Source organism: Mastigoproctus giganteus, chromosome 1, assembly GCF_048544385.1.
Source record: "Mastigoproctus giganteus isolate SK-2022 chromosome 1, ASM4854438v1, whole genome shotgun sequence".
Classification (NCBI taxonomy): domain Eukaryota; kingdom Metazoa; phylum Arthropoda; class Arachnida; order Uropygi; family Thelyphonidae; genus Mastigoproctus; species Mastigoproctus giganteus.
In genome coordinates this window covers 56,854,888-56,874,214 of record NC_143575.1, presented here as the reverse complement: position 1 = coordinate 56,874,214, position 19,327 = coordinate 56,854,888, and the positions used below count along the sequence as shown (strand labels likewise).

Genomic DNA, 19,327 nt, shown 5'->3' with positions numbered 1-19,327 from the left:
CAGAAGCCTATGGCAGAGTATAAACTAGTCTGTAATCAAGTCACAAAGGAGGTTAGGCAGACGAGGGCAGATCACGAGAAATCTTTGGCAAAGGATGCAAAGAAAAACAGCAAGGAGTTCTTTACTTATGTAAACTCTAGAAGGAAAGAAATGAATCAGATTGGACCACTTAACATAGATGGGTTGACTATTGATGATCATGCTCAAGTAGCTGATAAAATGAATGAGTATTTTGCATCTACATTCACACATGAGGAGTTATTCAATGAGGGGAGTGCCAAAAGTTTATCAAATGCTAACAGGGAGCTAAGTGATTTTGTAATAACTGAGAACAAAGTTGAAGAGAAATTGTTTAAGTTAAACATAAGGAAGGCACCTGGGGCAGAATGGGACCTCCTTTAATATAACTATCCAGTTATATTAAAGGAGGCAGCAAAGGAAGTAAGAAAACCTTAGCCATAATTATGAGAGCTTCCTTGGACTCAGGGGAGGTCCCCATGGACTGGAGGTGTGCAAATGTTATCACCAATTCACAAAGGGGGTTCAAAAGGTGACACAAGTAACTATAGACCTGTTAGTTTACCTTTTATTCTGGAGAAAATAATGGAATCACTGGTTAAAGAAGCATTGCAGGATCATGTAGACAAGACTGCAGTAATTGTTAAGACACAGCGTGGGTTTGTTAAAGGGAGGTCTTGTCTGACCAATTTGATTGGTTATGATGTGGTCACAAAGGAACTGAATGCCAAAAATAATTTTGATATCATATACCTGGATTTCAGGAAAGCTTTTGATACTGTTGCACATGAAAGACTGCTGTACAAATTTGAGAGGTATGGCATTAAGGGTAAGTTGCTATAATGGATAAAGGGATGGTTGATTGGGAGACAACAGAGAGTGGTAATCAATGGGCACTACTCTTCATGGACAAATGTTATTAGTGGAGTTCCCCAGGGTTCGGTGTTGGGCCCATTGTTGTTTGTATATTTATCAATGATACTGATGAAGGTATATCAGGTTTAATGTCCAAGTTTGCAGGTGATACAAAGGTTGGCAGGGTTGTTAAAAGACAGTAAAGACAGTAAAAAAAAAAAAAAAAGACAGTATGCTACTCCAACTGGATCTAGATAAGTTGGGTAAATGGGCTGATAAGTGGAAACTGAAGTTTAACATTGACAAATGCAAAATACTGCATATGGGTAGCAATAACCGAAGAGAAACATACCAACTGTGTGGGTACTACACTCAGGGAAGTGAAAAAGTCCTTCATATTTGTGCAGTCAAATATGAAGTTTGCTGAGCAGTGCAGATGGGCTGCCAGGGCAGGTCAAGCAGTCTTGTCAATGATATATAGGAATTCTGCTAGCAGGGAAAAGGAGGTGATTGTCCCTCTGTATAAGGCAGTACTCAAGGGCATGCGTTGAGTACTGCGTACAGGTCTGGAGGCCTCATTTTAGGAAGGATGTAGATTTGCCACAGGGCAGAAGGCAAACAGTTGTGATTAATGGATTCTTCAGATTGGTGTAACGTCGGGAGCGGGGTCTCTCAAGAATTGGTCCTTGGGCCACTGTTGTTTCTAATTTTCATAAATGACACAGATGAAGGGATAGAAAGTGTGATGTCAAAATTTGCAGACAACAAAGACTGGCAGAGTCATTAACAATCAGTGCCAAGCAGCACTCTTTCAGAATGACTTGAACAGACCTCAATGATGGTCAGAGAAGTGGCAGCTATGTTTTAATGCTGCTAAATGCAAGGGCTTACTTGGAGAATAGCAACCAACAAATAAATTATACACTTGGTGGGGTTGAATTAAAAACAGTGGAGGAGGAAAAGGATCTGAGAGGTATGGTACAGGCAGATATGAAGTTTTCTGAACAGTGTAAATAGGCAACCAGGAAAGCCATAGTGTCCTATCCATGATTTATTGAACGTTATCCTGTAGAGATACGAAGGTCATAATCATCCCGGTATAAGGTAATTGTAAGTTTGATTTTGAAATATTTTAGCATAACTAGTAGCTCAGAAGAATAGCAAGGTTTGAATTGTAATAATTAAGTATTTTGAAGGGTTTAATCACCTCTTGAGCATGTATTTTTTTGATTAGTTAACATATTACTTTGTGTTTTACAAATAGATTAAATAGGATTAGTAGCGTTCGTCAACATATTTTTTAAAATTAGCTAGTGACTTTGTAAGTTACAACTGACTACTCTTACCGCTATCGTATTGGTGTTTCAGCTGGAATATCATAGCAAAGAAGAATACTGGGGTTTTAATTGTAATAAATAAGTATTTTGAAGGTTTTAATCACTTTTTGGGCATGTATTTAGCTAAGGATATAACTAATTTAGCATTGTGATTGCTACAGCACAGTGTAACTTGATAAAGTATATCTTGAATTTGATAGCTAAGGTATAATGTTAAACTATATAGTGGAATATGTATTACTGCATTAACTTAGTATAGTATAGTCAAGTATAGTATAGTAAATTAAATCAATTAAATATATTAACCTCATTAATTTTCATTGTTAATTAATTAAATCATATTTAAACAGAATTCATGCCACAGACTAGAGCAGCAAAGCAACGTGCACAAAGTAGTGGGAGTGCTGTGGCTCGTGGGAGAACCAAAGGGGGCGATTCTCCAATGCATCACAGCCTCAAGAAATGTGCAACTTGTGAAATGTTTGCAGACCTTTCTAGGACGGGACATGATGTCCCTTTTTCCACCTATCCTTTTTGCACAATATATTTGCAAACAGGATAGGTGGAAAAGGACCAGGGTATGTCTACCAGGGGCAAATATTGATGCCTTTGTGTGCTCAATGTAAGCAGTGTGAAGAAGTTAGGCACCAAATCAACATTGTTATGGGCCTTTATGAGGATGCTTGAAGGATAGGGTAGATGCCCTAAAAGGACTTACATTGGGGGGACCCATCAAGCTCTCAGCTGCCCATATCAATGCCAGAGCTTGCACTTGATCATCCGGCAACACAGCAGCAACCTTCAGGGCAGAATGCGCTGGTTCCACAAGAGATAGTTATTGTCAGTGACTCTAATTGTCAGGGAGACGAGAAATATATTGTGCAAAAGGATAGGTGGAAAAGGAACAGCGTATGTCTGCCAGGGATAAAAGTTGATGACGTTGTAGAGAGGATATCGTCTTTTAAGGGCACAAAGGGTAATATTGTTGTACATGTCGGCACTAATCACATTAAGAGTAGGAGATCTGCGGACTTACTTAAAAAGTACAGGTCAACGTTGAAAAAAGTTGCGAGGTAGGGTTAAATTTGAAAGTGTCTGCAATTCTGCCGAGACATGATAAGAGAGAGAATATATGATGAGAGCCTTGTCAATCAATTCAGCACTGGAGATAGTGTGAGGCTCGTGGGATAGAATTTTTCTCAGCATGGTCTGTGCTTGTTAACAGGAGAGATTTGTACCGGGATGGGATACATTTAAATAGAAAGGGTGCAAGAATATTTGCTGTTTATATTTGAGAGTTTGCACAGGGATGGGATACACTTAAATAGAAAAGGTGCAAGAATATTTGCTGATGCCATTGAGGCAGTGTTAGGTGGGTCGGAAAACTGCTAGCTGGTGGGATTCACGGACTAACAGATTAACAGTAGCCACAGGCAAAGGCGAAATTGATTCTTGCACTGCTTCTATTGGAATAAGCAGCAGCCTGCAAAGCAAGATACTGAGGATTTCACGGGCTGCTGGGAGTCATCATGGAACAAGTAAATACATGGGTTGTGTTAGGGTGACTAAGAGTAAGAATAGGTGGGAGTATGTAAACTTGCATGTACACCAATGCTAGGAGTACAGTAAATAAATTTGATGAATTTTAAAAGCTGGTTAAGACATCAAAAGAGGATACTGTTGGGATATCAGAGATGTGGTGCCACATGGATATAAGCAGTGCAGAATTGGAATTTGGTGAGCACAATGTGTACAGAAAAGACAGACAGGACAAGAAGAGAGAAGGGTTATGCTGTTAGTTAAGAAACACATAAAATCTAAGAAAGTGCATCCAATTGACATTGGTGGACAATGCAATATTGAGTCAGTGGTGTGACATAAATCTGGGAAAGGGAAAATGAGAGTAGGTGTGTGTTATTGGCCTAATGAATCTGATGAGTATAATGTTCAATTGTACAGAGAAATAGAGTGGGCCAGTAAATCAGATTGTGTTATAATGAGGGATTTTAACTTCCCAGACATTGACTGTAACTTGTGGATTGGTCACTCGCACACTAGCAAGACTTTTGTGGATTTATTGGATGACTGTTTTCTTCAGCAACATGTCCACGAGGCAACTAGGGGGAGTAATACTCTTGATCTGATTATCAGCAGTGATTCTTCATTGTTAAGAAGCTGCAGAAAAAGGAACCGCTAGATGGCAATGATCACAGTGTACTGATGTGGGATTTACTTAACAATGTAACTACCATCAGGGGCAAGGGGAAGGGTTTTTGCTTTCATTAAGGTGACTACAGCGGTCTCAGAGTTTTTAAATTCTATACAGTGGGATCAACTGATGATGTTACCAACAGTGAATTCTAAATGGGAAAACTTCAGGAAATTAATCTTGGAGATTGCTAGGCCTTTCATACCAACTAAAAAATACTTCACGCTTTAGGCCCAAATGGATATTAAATGAATTAATGTGGCTCATGGCAGAGAAGAAAAATGCTTGGGATGAATATAAATTGAGGCAACACAGAAGCCTACAACAGATATAAGCTAGTCTGTAATCAACTCACAAAGGAGATTAGCAGGCGAAAAAGATTACGAGAAATCTTTGTCAAAGGATACAAAGAAAAGCAGCAAACAGTTCTTTAATTGTGTAAACACTAGAGAAAGGGATGAATCAGATTGGTCCACTTAACATATATGGATTGACTATTGATGATCATGCTCAGGTAGCTTATAAAGTAAATGAGTATTTTGCATCTGCATCCACACATGAGGAGTTATACAAGTATGGGAATGCCAGAAGTTTATCAAACTCTATCAGGGAGCAACATGAATTTGTAATAACTGAGAGCAAAGTGCAGGAGAAATAGTTGAAGTTAAACATAAGAAAGGCACCTGCGGTGGTTGGGATCTATCCAGTTATATTAAAGAGGGCAGCAAAGGAAGTAAGCAAACCCTTAGCCATAATTATGAAAGCTTCTTTGGACTCGGGGGAGATCCCCATGGACTGGAGATGTGAAAATGTATCCGCAATTCACAAAGGGGGATCAAAGGGTAACACGAGTAATTACAGATCTGTCAGTTTGACTTCTGTTCCAGGGAAAATAATGGAGTAACTTGTTAAGGAAGCGATGCAGGATCATCTAGACAAGACTGCAGTTATAGTTCAGACACAGCATGGGTTTGTTAAAGTGAAGCCTTGTCTGACAAATTTGACTGGATACTATGATGTGGTCAAAAAGGAATTGGATGCAAAGAATAATTTTGATATCATATACTTGGATTTTAGGAAAACTTTTGCTACCAAGGTACATGGAAGACTACTGTACAAATTGGAGCAGCATGGCATTAAGGGCAAGTTGCTATAATGGATAAAAGGATGGTTGAGTGGGAGGGAGAAGACAGAGAGTGGTTATAAATGGCCACTGCTCTTCATGGACTAATGTTATTAGTGGAGTCCCCCAGGGTTCAGTGTTGGGCCCATTTTTGTTTTCCTTATTTATCAATGATATTGATGAAGGTATATCAGGGTTAATGTCTAAGTTTGCAGATGATATGAAGGTTGGCAGGGTTAATAGTGGTGCAACAGGATCTGGAAAAGTTGAGGAAATGGGCTGAGAGGTGGCAACTGAAGTTTAACATTGACAAATGTAAAGTACCGCATATGTGTAGCTCCAGAGTACTGTATCAACTGGGTGGTACTACACTCAGGGTAGTGGAGAATGAAAATGATGTGGGGGTAATTGTGCAGTCAGATATGAAGTTTTCTGAAGAGTGCAAAAAGGCTACAACAGTAGCTCATAGTGTGTTATCAATGATATACAGGAATTTTTCTAGTAGGGATAAAGAGGTGATTATCCCCTTGTATAAGGCAATGGTCAGACCATGCCTTAAGTACTGTATACAGGTCTGGAGGCCTCATGTTAGGAAGGATGTAGAGCTGCTGCTGCTGGAATGAGTACAGATTGGTGAGTGGAACAAAAGGTTGGTATTACCAAAAAAATCTAAGTTCTACAAATTGCAGTTTCTGGAGACTAAGTACCTGTGAGGTGATCTAATCATGGGCGGCTCGTTGGTAGGCACTGTGGAACTGCAGCATCCCCAGCTTTTTAAATCTAAATATACAGTCAACAAAAGTTTAACTGTAGGTGGAACTGTGCGCTACACAGTTCCATATTTTGGTCTTAGTGGCTGAGTCAATGCCTACATAATAAAACACGCCTGCGTGCTCTGGATTCATAATTTATTTATTTTTGTTACACAGAGCATTAAAACTATGATAAATGAATTAGCTTTCGGCTGGGTGGCAGCCTTCATCAGATTAAAATACTTTGAATGGCAGTTAGAATAGAGATGCACTGCCAGGATGGTACGTGAGACACGTGGTTAATTGTTTGTTGATGTTTGTGGCTGTGACGTATGGTGGTGACGTGGCCAGCGTTTGTCTATGGACAGAATTACTGTTTCTGTGATGGGGTTAAGTTGACAACCACTGTTCCTGTTCAACGAGGTATCCGAGCATTTTATACTTAACGATTCCAACCAGGTGCGCCTTAGGTAATGGTGGGACTTGTCTACAACCACGACATCGCGGTGTGGGTCGATGTCGTGGTGGGTTGTCCAGACATGCTCGGCAATAGCTGAGTGTTCTACATCGGCCAAACGGATCGCCCTTTTATGTTCTGAGAGGCGTTTCTCGAGACGACGACCAGTCTCTCCAAAGTAGCAGCTCGTGCAGTCACGGCAAGAGATGCGATAGACCACACCACTCTGTAGAAGGGTGGGGACAGGTGTTTTTATGTTGGAAAGGAGAGAACGCAGTTTCTTGCCTGGGAGTTGGATGCACTTTACCCCATGCGATCTTAGGATTCTACCGATCTGCTGTGATAGGTTGGGGTAGTATGGGATGAATGCCCTCGTGGAAGACTCGTCACTGTTGGCGTTGCTGTTGGTCGTCACGTTGTCACGTGCTTGTAGATCACATCTGTTAAGGACATCGATGGGGTAGCCACACCTCGTAAGGTCTACTTTGACTCTGGTGATCTCTTTGCGCCTTTCATCTGCAGAGCTGGAGTGTGTCCAGGCGCGAGTTAGCAAGGTTCGGGCGGTTGAGAGGAGGTGGCCCCGTGTGTGTGCTGACTGGAAGTTGGTAAATTGGCCAGCACATATAGGCTTACGATAAACCGTCGTCTTCAAGCATGTGTCTTCGCGCCGGACAAGTGTATCTAGGTATGGTATAGAGTTGTTCGACTCCAGCTCAACCGTGAATTTTATGAAGGGCGACAGTGAGTTGAGGTGGGTTAGAAGTCGCCGACTTGAGTCTCTAGGGATCACGACGAACACATCGTCTACGTAGCGACACCAAAAGGCGATGTGATCCGGTGCGTGTGTAAACGCACGTCCCTCTAACTCCTCCATCACGATGTTTGCTGTGACCGAGCTGACAGGGGAACCCATGGCTGTGCCATGTATCTGCTGGTAGATTGAACCATTAAACATGATTGCACCCCTTGTTAAGCACAGTCTGAGGGCGGCGGAAATGTCATCAGGCGTCAGCTTAGTTCTGTCGCTGAGGGTTTCATCATTGTCCAAGAGTTGTTTTGCGCAAGAGATGGCAAGTTCCACAGGGATGGAGGTAAAGAGTGATACGACATCGAACGATGCCATGACTTGATCTTGCGAGATGGATATAGTGCGGATCCTTTCTATGAACTCAACACTGTTGGAGACGGTGTAGGTGGTCTTGCCAACTAGAGTAACAGCGTAATGCCCCTCCCGCAAATTGCACGGATTTCGTATTCAACCTAAGCAACAAGCAGTTATCTGCAGAACAAACAAACTTGTTGACCCTTGGCATGACATTTGCCGTTCTTCCAAAGCACCCACCAATCACCGACATCGCCTTGGGCGTGGAAGCAAGCTTATCACGCCTCCCAGAAGATGTAGCCAACGCAATCCGCTTAAAGACTGCAGCAGTTCTACACCATGCTCGCCCCGTCTCTTCAAACCTCAGCCGTATACAGATTTCTACCCTCAAGGCACTGAAACGGGATTCGTCCATCGTCATTCTACCGGCGGAAAAAGGCCGTCGTACAGTTGTAATGAACCACACTGATTACATGGCGAAAGCCTTACTGCTCTTACGAGACACTACCGTCTACAAACCCCTAACCATCGACCCCAACAAGGCTTTGGAACGATGGGAGTCAGAGGTGAATATCCTCACCAACACTTGGCTGAAGCAAGGGAAAATCACACAGTCAACCCGTAATCACCTCCGTGCCTCCGGGTGTCAGATCCCATGGTTTTACGGCCTGCCGAAAGTGCACAAAGAAGGCACGCCACTAAGACCTATTGTATCCTGCTGTGGATCACCGACTTACGAGCTGTCTAAATTTGTCTCGAGACTTCTTTCTCCTCTAGTTGGCAAGACCACCTACACCGTCTCCAACAGTGTTGAGTTCATAGAAAGGATCCGCACTATATCCATCTCGCAAGATCAAGTCATGGCATCGTTTGATGTCGTATCACTCTTTACCTCCATCCCTGTGGAACTTGCCATCTCTTGCGCAAAACAACTCTTGGACAATGATGGAACCCTCAGCGACAGAACTAAGCTGACGCCTGATGACATTTCCGCAGCCCTCAGACTGTGCTTAACAGGGGGTGCAATCATGTTTAATGGTTCAATCTACCAGCAGATACATGGCACAGCCATGGGTTCCCCTGTCAGCTCGGTCACAGCAAACATCGTGATGGAGGAGTTAGAGGGACGTGCGTTTACACACGCACAGGATCACATCGCCTTTTGGTGTCGCTACGTAGACGATGTGTTCGTAGTGATCCCTAGAGACTCAAGTCGGCGACTCCTAACCCACCTCAACTCACTGTCGCCCTTCATAAAATTCACGGTTGAGCTGGAGTCGAACAACTCTATACCATACCTAGATACACTTGTCCGGCGCGAAGACATATGCTTGAAGACGACGGTTTATCGTAAGCCTATGTGTGCTGGCCAATTTACCAACTTCCAGTCAGCACACACACGGGGCCACCTCCTCTCAACCGCCCGAACCTTGCTAACTCGCGCCTGGACACACTCCAGCTCTGCAGATGAAAGGCGCAAAGAGATCACCAGAGTCAAAGTAGACCTTACGAGGTGTGGCTACCCCATCGATGTCCTTAACAGATGTGATCTACAAGCACGCGACAACGTGACGACCAACAGCAACGCCAACAGTGACGAGTCTTCCACGAGGGCATTCATCCCATACTACCCCAACCTATCACAGCAGATCGGTAGAATCCTAAGATCGCATGGGGTAAAGTGCATCCAACTCCCAGGCAAGAAACTGCGTTCTCTCCTTTCCAACATAAAAACACCTGACCCCACCCTTCTACAGAGTGGTGTGGTCTATCGCATCTCTTGCCGTGACTGCACGAGCTGCTACTTTGGAGAGACTGGTCGTCGTCTCGAGAAACGCCTCTCAGAACATAAAAGGGCGATCCGTTTGGCCGATGTAGAACACTCAGCTATTGCCGAGCATGTCTGGACAACCCACCACGACATCGACCCACACCGCGATGTCGTGGTTGTAGACAAGTCCCACCATTACCTAAGGCGCACCTGGTTGGAATCGTTAAGTATAAAATGCTCGGATACCTCGTTGAACAGGAACAGTGGTTGTCAACTTAACCCCATCACAGAAACAGTAATTCTGTCCATAGACAAACGCTGGCCACGTCACCACCATACGTCACAGCCACAAACATCAACAAACAATTAACCACGTGTCTCACGTACCATCCTGGCAGTGCATCTCTATTCTAACTGCCATTCAAAGTATTTTAATCTGATGAAGGCTGCCACCCAGCCGAAAGCTAATTCATTTATCATAGTTTTAATGCTCTGTGTAACAAAAATAAATAAATTTGAGTCAATGCCTAGTTGGCAAGTTGCCAATACACATTTTTTAGAGGTGATAAAAGAAGTCAAAGGAACTGCGGAGCGAGCAGTGCCGATTTGAACAGTGAACCAGACTTGAATGAAAAAGTTATTAATCTATTTTCAAAAAATAAAAATTGAAGAATGGATTTTATTTTTAAATAAAATTGAGATTACCCATCTCTGTTAATGACAAATGTCCAGTTAATGTTTTGTAGTATTTTTAACTTGCTTATTATTATTACCATCTATGTGTACATGTCTTATAACCAAGGTAATTTAATGTAACTTTAAGAAACGGCATCCCCATACATCAGAGTCACGAGCCCCACTGGATCTAAGTGAGGTGTATAAGGCCTTGAATGGACTGAGCAAGCTCAATGCTAATGGGATTCTTCTTCTTGCTCAGATTACTCACCTGAGGAGGCATAAATTCATATTGAGGAAAAACAATTGTAGAATAGATGTGTGGAAATTCGCCTTTAGCCAGCGGGTGGTTGAGAGTTGGAACAAACTTCCATCTGTTGTAGTGGAGGTTAGCAACTTAAATAATTTCAAGGCAGAACTAGACAAACATTTGGAGTGAATGGATGGGTGAAATGGGAAGGGTGTTTTTTTTTTTTAGCTGATGCTATATAAGCTTGTTTTCTTGCATCATATGCCCTAATGCTAATAATAACATTTAAATGTCACATACAGGCACATTACTTTTTATGTGGCACCCTATTATCATTCCACACTGAAGTCTGTTAACTCCGTCAGCCACAGCATGTTCCATTCGTAATTGTACTACTCTCTCCTTGAAGGCCTAGAACATATTTATAGTTGTGTTTGACCCATAGTATTTGGGTAGGCAGTAATCAACAATGGAGGGGTATTCAGTATCAATGGTAGAACAGGCCTTGAATGGGTTGAGCACGCTAAATTCTGATGGGATCCTTCCACTTGTTCAGATTACGAACCTAAGGGGCATAAATTCAAATTAAGAAAAGACAGAGGTAGAATAGATGTGCGGAAAGTTGCCTTTAGCCAACGGGTGGTTAACTGCTGGAACAAACTTCCATCCGTCATTGTGGAAGTTGATAGGTTAAATAAATTTAAGGAGGAACTGGACAGGCACTTGGAAGGAATGGTGTGATTTTTTTTTTTTTTTTTTTTGGCTGATGCTGCATAAGCTCATACATTTGCTTTCTTGCATCACGTGCCACTACTACTACTAACACACACAATGTTTTAGTAATCTGCAATTATTCATAAAAAATCATTCAAGAAGTGACATAAAATTAAGATTTTCAGTGGCCAAAAGAAAATAAGAAGCTGAACAGCAGTGGCTTGCCTGCCAACAAGGGTTATAATTGAGATCTCCCTCTCCTTGAACATTCAGTTTTATCACATCAAAATTTTAAACAAATTGTGTTTACTGATGTTTTTTTTTTTTTTTTAACCAAATAAAGAGTTGACCTTTATTAGCAGTTCTTTTGGAAATACTGGTACTGAAACTTGTCACACTGTACCTCAATAAGAATTATTTAATTACTGATTACTTAACTGATGCTTTAAAAACTTTTCTTAATGAAACTGATTTGTCTTAATGAAATTAAATGTTAAAGAAATATCACTGATTATATTTCTTCTTTAAAAGCTAAGAAAACGCTGCTAAAAATTTTCTTAACTTTTAATTTTATTCCTAAGCCAATGTCTTCTTTAAAAGATAAGAAAACTCTGATGTTAATTTTGTTCTGCTAAGCCAATATCCATTTTAAAAGGTAAGAAAAATCTCTGATGCTAATTTTATTCTGCTAAGTCACCAATATATAAACAGACACATTATATACACAGCTCACATGCCTATGTCAATCTGCTCAACAGCATCTTCTACTGCTACATTTGGCTTGGATACAGTTTGAACAAATGGATACAGATTACAGACAACAATGCTGTAAAGACAAAAACAAGGCGTATGAAAAACTACAGATATTTACTTAACAGTTTTAAACATTAAGTAATTATTAATTATTTAACAATTAAAATTAATATTTTAGATTGAGAAATTATATGGAAAATGAACACTGTCAAGTTAATGCTTTCATGCTTTTAATTGAATTCAGAATGATAAACAGAAGTTTTCAGAATAAAAAACTTTTTTATTATCACTTCTTTCATGTGTATCCCTTTGAAAACAATGATATACAGAAAAAACTAATATGATATACATTTCTGTATATCATATTATTTTATGTTAATCTTATTACAGAATACATTAATACATTAATTACAACAGAATATATTTAATTTATTAAATAAATTAATAATATCATTTATTTTTTCATGTCATTTTTTTCAGATAAGATTCGAAGCATATTTCCTGAAATTATTAATGTAAATAAATCATAAACACTATCAGAATCTGTGTATATAAGGAAACAACCCCATTTCTCTGAAATATACAATAATCTAAATAAACTTTAAGGCCACATGTACACTGTCAACTACACAGCGGGGAAGGGTTCCAGGAAGAAAAAAAAAAAAAATACACATAATTACTTAAATAGTTAATCCTAAACAACAAAATCACAAAAAAACTAGTTCAAATGACCTGCACCAGTTACAATTTGTAACAATATAATTACTCAAAATTGTTAAACACACAATTAGAATTGGGAACCCCAAAATATTACTGCAGTGCAGTGCCCAAAAAAAATCAGCAACCCTCATTATGGAGATTACCAGTTTTCAGGTTTTCTGATTTTTAGACAACAAATCTAACCAATCATGAATTTTCAAAATAAATGTTGAAATCCAAGCAGAGGTAAACACAGAACACAGTAGCAATTTGGTTGCCTATATTTTTGCTAATTTCTCTACGGATTAAATTATTTATTTTTTTAACTATATCATTTTATTCTTATTGGGGCATTAGTCAAAATTGGAAACAAGTAATTCAGGCACAATGAAATTATTGAAGTAATTACCTACATAATCATTTCAGGAATGTTCCATTTAAAAATAAAATAGAAATAAAGAGAAATGCAAATATACTGCACAGAATATTTTTTGGCAGAAGATACCCCTGTGTACAATAATAAAGGTGCCTCCATAGCCAGGTGGGCAGGAGCAGCAGTGCGTAGCACACGCTTCTTGATTAGACCGGGGTTTGAGCCCCATGCCCACCAAATACGGAGGATGTGGAAAGGTCAGGGAATGACCACCGTATATCCCCAGAGCAATATGGCCTTAGTTGCTAATGCTCCTAAAAACCAAATAACAAATAACAATAATAAAAGTAAAGGCTTTTAGATCCATCCGTTGATTGACAAAGGACACTTTTCCTCCAAAATGCAGTCTTGGTTACAATATTTTAATTTGTAATATAGATGGCAACCCACTTAACTAACAAGCTTAGTATATGATACAAGCCATTTTCCAAAGACTTTGGTTTTCTGAGGAATACATATCTTGTACTTTACCTGGCTAACTGCACTCTTGAACATTGCTGAGAAGTGGCAATCAGATATGAAGTTCTGCACAGCTGCATTCAGCTTTAATACAGTACACACTTACCTGTTTTAATTACCAAAACATTAAATAGCTATACATTAAATAATTAAAAAGTCATCAATAATTAATACACCTGTATAAACACCTGGGGAAAGTTGCTTTAACTGCTAAGTTAGCCATCAAGCAAACTTTGTTCTGAGGATTTTTTTCATTTCAAACACAATGCAGTGTACATGATAAAAACTAGGGATAATATCCTCCCTCAATTTTGAAAACAATAGAGATTTATTTTCAAATATAAAATAATATATGGGATGGCAACTCTTCTAACTCTTTGTACCTAGAACTGATAACAGGGTCAGCAAATCTGGTACTTCTCACAATGCCACTTGGAAATCTAAAAATAAGAGATAAGACAACACCCCTCCCTCTCAAAAATATCAGTGAAGGCTGCCTTCTCTGTCAATCATAATCAATAAATTGTAATTGATAAAGAAAAGCAATGAGAGATTAGTACAAAGACACGTTAACTTCATAAAAAGTGATGAATGGTAACTGATTAGTAGTCAAATTCATGCCAAACTTTACCACAAGTGTTCACACATACAGTATAGTTACAGGTGTACATATTGCTATTCTCTGGTGGAATCTTCCAGCAGGATAATATAACGTGCCATCAGGCCAGCACAGGAATGGTTACCTGAACACTTTACCCTCCTCTGGTGGCCCTCCCGGTTCCTCTGACTTGATCCCCATCAAACATTCATAGGATGAGGTCAAAAGGGGCCGCAGACTTGTAGATCTGCAAGACTCTATAATGTGGGACAATTATGGTACACAATTCAAATCTCCAGATGTGTTGAAGCTCTGGGTAACATGTATGCCACAATGCGTACAAGTGGTTCTGCAAACCCAACTCAATTTAGTTTTGTGGTCTTATTACAATGTCATTTAGTGTAGAATGCATAGATAAACTAGCTGCCAAATGGGCTTTCAAAAAGATTAAAGTTAAATATTATTTAACTTTGACTGACTTAAAGTACAAACTTATTTGTAGAATAAATTCATTATCTAACAGCATTACTTGGAGACAAACTTTGCTCTGAGTTAAAATAAGTTCTTAAAAAAAAAAAGTTTAAATATCTGATTTTCAGAAACAACTTTATAAAAGCAAATATAAAATATAGAGCAATATAAAAGCAAATCAATACAAGTAAGCCAGACTTATTCAAACATCAGCTTTATTAAAAAATATATTAAAATAAATAAACTTTTTTAAAAAATTTTAAATAAAATTCTAACATATTTCTATTAATTCTATAAGATTAAGAAGTGATTTATTTTCATAAATAATGCAGTGGTTAAAAGCCTATTTTCTTATATCCAGTATACAACTACTCTTCCTTCATTTAAGTGCATGCCCTTTAATTTGTGCTACCTGCAAAGAAGATTATCTCCATTATCTGATTTACTGAAACTCATCACAGCATTAAATATCTCCATGAAGTCCATGATTTGCAGATGTTTTGTCTCAAGACCTTGGAATCCGCATAAGTAAAATATCTCTCTATAAGAATGCTTCTTTCTATCAATAACTAACCTTGTTATTCACTGAACCTTTTCCAGCAGATTTTCATTCTTGAAATGAGCATTCCAAACATTGTTGTATACAATATTCAAGATTGAACTAACCAAGATTTTATATACCTTATTCCTTGTAGCAATATTACTATATAATATCGGTGTGTAGATACACCATAGACAACTCTTAAGAAACTACAAAGTAGTTGTTATAGGCATCATTTGCTATTTCTCATATTGTGTTCTGCCTTCACGACGAGTTGCCATGACATTGCACTACCTCAAATAAGTAACGCTTCACTAATAGAGAAGACTACTGTTACTTATTCTCAGTGAGTACCACTACCCAGACATGTTTCAAGGCTATTGGCCTATCATCAGTGGGTGGGCAGGTACCCTGGTATTGCAGACATGACGACCCAGTTGTGAAGATAATCACATAATATGAGAGATGCCAAAAGGTGTATATGACAATATTTAAAATAACTAAATGCACAAGGCATAATACATTAAAAGTTTAATATCTATATAATATCGGTGTGTAGATACACCATAGACATGTCTGCAATACCAGGGTATCTGCCCACCCACTGATGATAGGCCAATAGCCTTGAAACATGTCTGGGTGGTGGTACTCACTGAGAATAAGTAACAATAGTCTTCTCTATTAGTGAAGCGTTACTTATTTGAGGTAGTGCAATATCATGGCAACTCGTCGTGAAGGCAGAGCACAATATGAGAAATAGCAAATGATGCCTATAACAACTACTTCTTAATGTATTATGCCTTGTGCATTTAATTATTTTAAGCAATATTACTGTACATCATGGATCATAATCAAGTGCTTGTTCTAGCAGCTTGCCTACACTGCTCAGAGAACTTCATGTCAGAATGCACAATTCTACCTGTCTTTTTCAAAGCCAACTGCTTCATGTTTGTTGGTTCCCAAGTAATAAGATAATCTAGGATTACTATTATCCAAATGTAGAACCTTACATTTGCTAACACTGTACTTTAGCTGTCATTTTTCAGACAAACCTAATTATCAATGAAGCAGCATACCTTGGTTACTATTATTTACCACCCTCCCAACCTTTGTATCAATCATAAAGCTTTGATGTTAAGCCTGTTGCCTTCATCTAAGTCATTAACAAATACCAGAAACAGAGAACATATGAACTACAGAACGCCCCTTGAAATCCTAGTCCAGTCAGAGAAATACCCATTTATAATCCTCCATCTCCAGTCATTTACCTAATGTCATTCCCTCCAACAGAATATTGTTCTACTTTATAAAGCATTCATGGAGTACAATTTCAAAAGCCTTAATGAAGTCCAAATACAAGGTGTGACCATGGCTATCAAATAACAAGCTGCACACTACACTGAAACAAGGACTCAACAGTTGACCTTGAACCTTTCTCTAGTTGTCTGCCTAGTCATATTCCAACATGCTCAATCACTTTGCAGTGAGACAGGTTTTCATTACATTGTGTTTTTGCAGTTTTCCAGAAAAATGACAGAAAAAAGAATCGAACAACATATCAACCTGAAATTTTTAGCAAAACTTAAGACACACCAACTGAAAGTTATGTCAAGTTTATGGGGAAGATACTATGTCAAGAGCTCATGTGTTTGAATGGCATAAAAGATTTTTAGAAGGGGGGAGTATATGAAATACAATGAACAACCAGATTGTCCAGTATCCATGAAAACTGATGGAAATGTAGACCAGGTAACGGCACTGATTAGAAGTGATTGTCATTTAAGCATTAGAATGGTTGCATCAGAACTCAATATGAACAAAGAAACAGTTAGACAAATTTTAACTGAAAATTTAGGCATGAGAAAAGTGTGTACACTAAACCCTCGCTATTCGCGGGGGTTACGTTCCTGAGAAATGTCGCGAATACCGAAAACGCGAATACTGAGTTATGGCTCCCATAGTAATAAAGGGGTTCCGTTCCAAAGTATGAAATATATAAGAAAAACTAGTCTAAAATTTTGTCTATGTATGTATTATATGTACCTTCATAATATGACTGTACATAGTGAAATGCAAGCATATGGCATCGAAATGAAAATAAGAAACAATTTAATATTAAATGTAATATTTATTAGAAATTTCAAACAAATCTTTCAAATCAGCGCCTTTGCTAGCAAAAAAAAAACTTATCCCGCCAGTGCTATCACCAGTTTCGCTAAAGTGTTGATAAAGAAGTTTTGCCTTTTCACGAATGATGAGTGAACTTAACGGAATTTTATTTTGAATTCGGTCTTCTATCCACAGATTTAAAGCTTTTCCATTTTTTTAAATTTAACATCACGAGTTACAGAGCAAATTTTTGAAGCAATTAGCGCGGTTTCACGGACACTACGGCAGATTTTTTCTTCCGATTTCTTGATTGATCGTACTGTTGACTCATTGATTTTATAATGTTTTGCCACTGAGGAGACACTTTCACCTTTAGAAATTTCGTCTAATAACTCAATTTTATTCGCTAGTGTCATCACCTTCTTTGATATTTTCACATTTCTCTTTTTATTCGTGGCCATATTTTTGTAGGGGTTACAAAGAACTTGACCACAATAAAGTCACTTTCTTCCGTTAACGCACTCAAAAAAATCTGTTTTACACTGCAAAACGGTAGAGTTATCATTTTTGTAAGCATATCAATTTATAAATTTATTCAATTTATAAACATATAAATTAAAATCAAACGACGAAACCTTCCATGACTAACACATACTGAACAAGGATTAGCGAGAAACATCCACGCTCGCGATTTTTTCCCCCTCTCCCCCCACCCACTGAGCGCTGTTTTGACCGGGAAAGATAATTTTAGCCACGCCCATGTTTTTATGGCGGAAAATATTCACGGCGTTTTAAAATTCACATTTTTTTAGGTTTCATTTTATATTAAATCGGCGATCGCGAATACAGATACCGCGAATAGCGGGGGTTTACTGTACTCCAAAAATTTTGAATGAAGATCAAAGAATGAGATGTTGTTGTTATTATTTGGTTATTAGGAGCATTAGCAACTAAAGCCATATTGCTCCAGGAATATGCGGTGGTCATTCCCTGACCTTTCCGCATCCTCCGTATTTGGTGGTGATGGGCTCGAACCCCGGTCTAATCAAGAAGTGTGTGCTGCGCACTGCTGCTCCTTCCCACCTAGCTACGAAGGTGCCCAGAATGAGAAGACTCCAAAGTTTGTGAAGACATTTTTAAAAAACTGAAGAAGATCCAGACTTTCTGAGTACTGTAATTACTTCCAATGAAAGTTGGCTGTTCCAGTATGACCCAGAAACTAAAAGATAGTCAATGCAATGAAAGACAAAACAATCTCCCAGATCAAAAAAAGCAAGAATGTCAAAATTAAAAATGAAAACCATGCTTCTTGTTTTCTTTAATATTAAAGGAATTATTATGGCTGAATCCATAATAATTCCTTTCCCACCAAATCAGACTGTCAATCAAACACATTACACTGAAGTTCGGACAAGCTGCATGAAAAAATTTAAAGGAATAGCCCTGAATTGTGGAAAGACAGTTGGATATTCCATCAAGATAATGTATATAATGTGCTCTATGATCATCAGTTTCTGCAAAAAAAAAAAAAATCCGTGTGCGAACATGCACCCTATTCACCAGACCTAGTCCTTTGTGACTTCCTTCTCTTCCCTAAACTGAAATGTGTACTTAAAGGAACCCATTTTCAGTCCACTGAAGACATTCAGAAAAAAAAACAACCAAATGGCTTATAGAAGGTTAAAAAAAAAAAAAAAAAAAAAGGGTAAACTGCAGCCATTATCAACCCACTGCAGGATGGAAGCCTCCTCAACAATTCATGCTGAGGGAAATGGACCATAATCTGCCACGCTGGTCCAGTGCGGGTTGGGAGATCAACCATATTCAGCAGTCAGGGGCTTGAACCCCGGTCTACTCAAAGAGCGTGTGCTACTGCACTCCCGCTCTTGACCACTCGGCTACGGAGGCCTTATAGAAGATGACTTCCATAAATGCTTCTGTTCTTGGAAGAAACAGTGGAATAGTGTGTGCAAACCCAAGGCAATTTGTAAGGGGATAACT

At 38.9% G+C, this 19,327-nt stretch overlaps 1 protein-coding gene across 2 annotated transcripts in view; it reads right to left on the bottom strand.

Annotated features, from left to right (window-relative positions):
- LOC150090813 (bifunctional purine biosynthesis protein ATIC) overlaps positions 1–19,327 on the bottom strand; it is a 343,962-nt gene that overhangs the window by 249,271 nt on the left and 75,364 nt on the right. For both annotated transcript variants that reach the window (XM_090372983.1, XM_090372991.1), the window contains one exon: positions 12,001–12,089. In XM_090372983.1, coding sequence (XP_090229109.1) covers positions 12,001–12,089 — 89 coding nt within the window. The remainder of the gene's footprint in view (positions 1–12,000; positions 12,090–19,327) is intronic.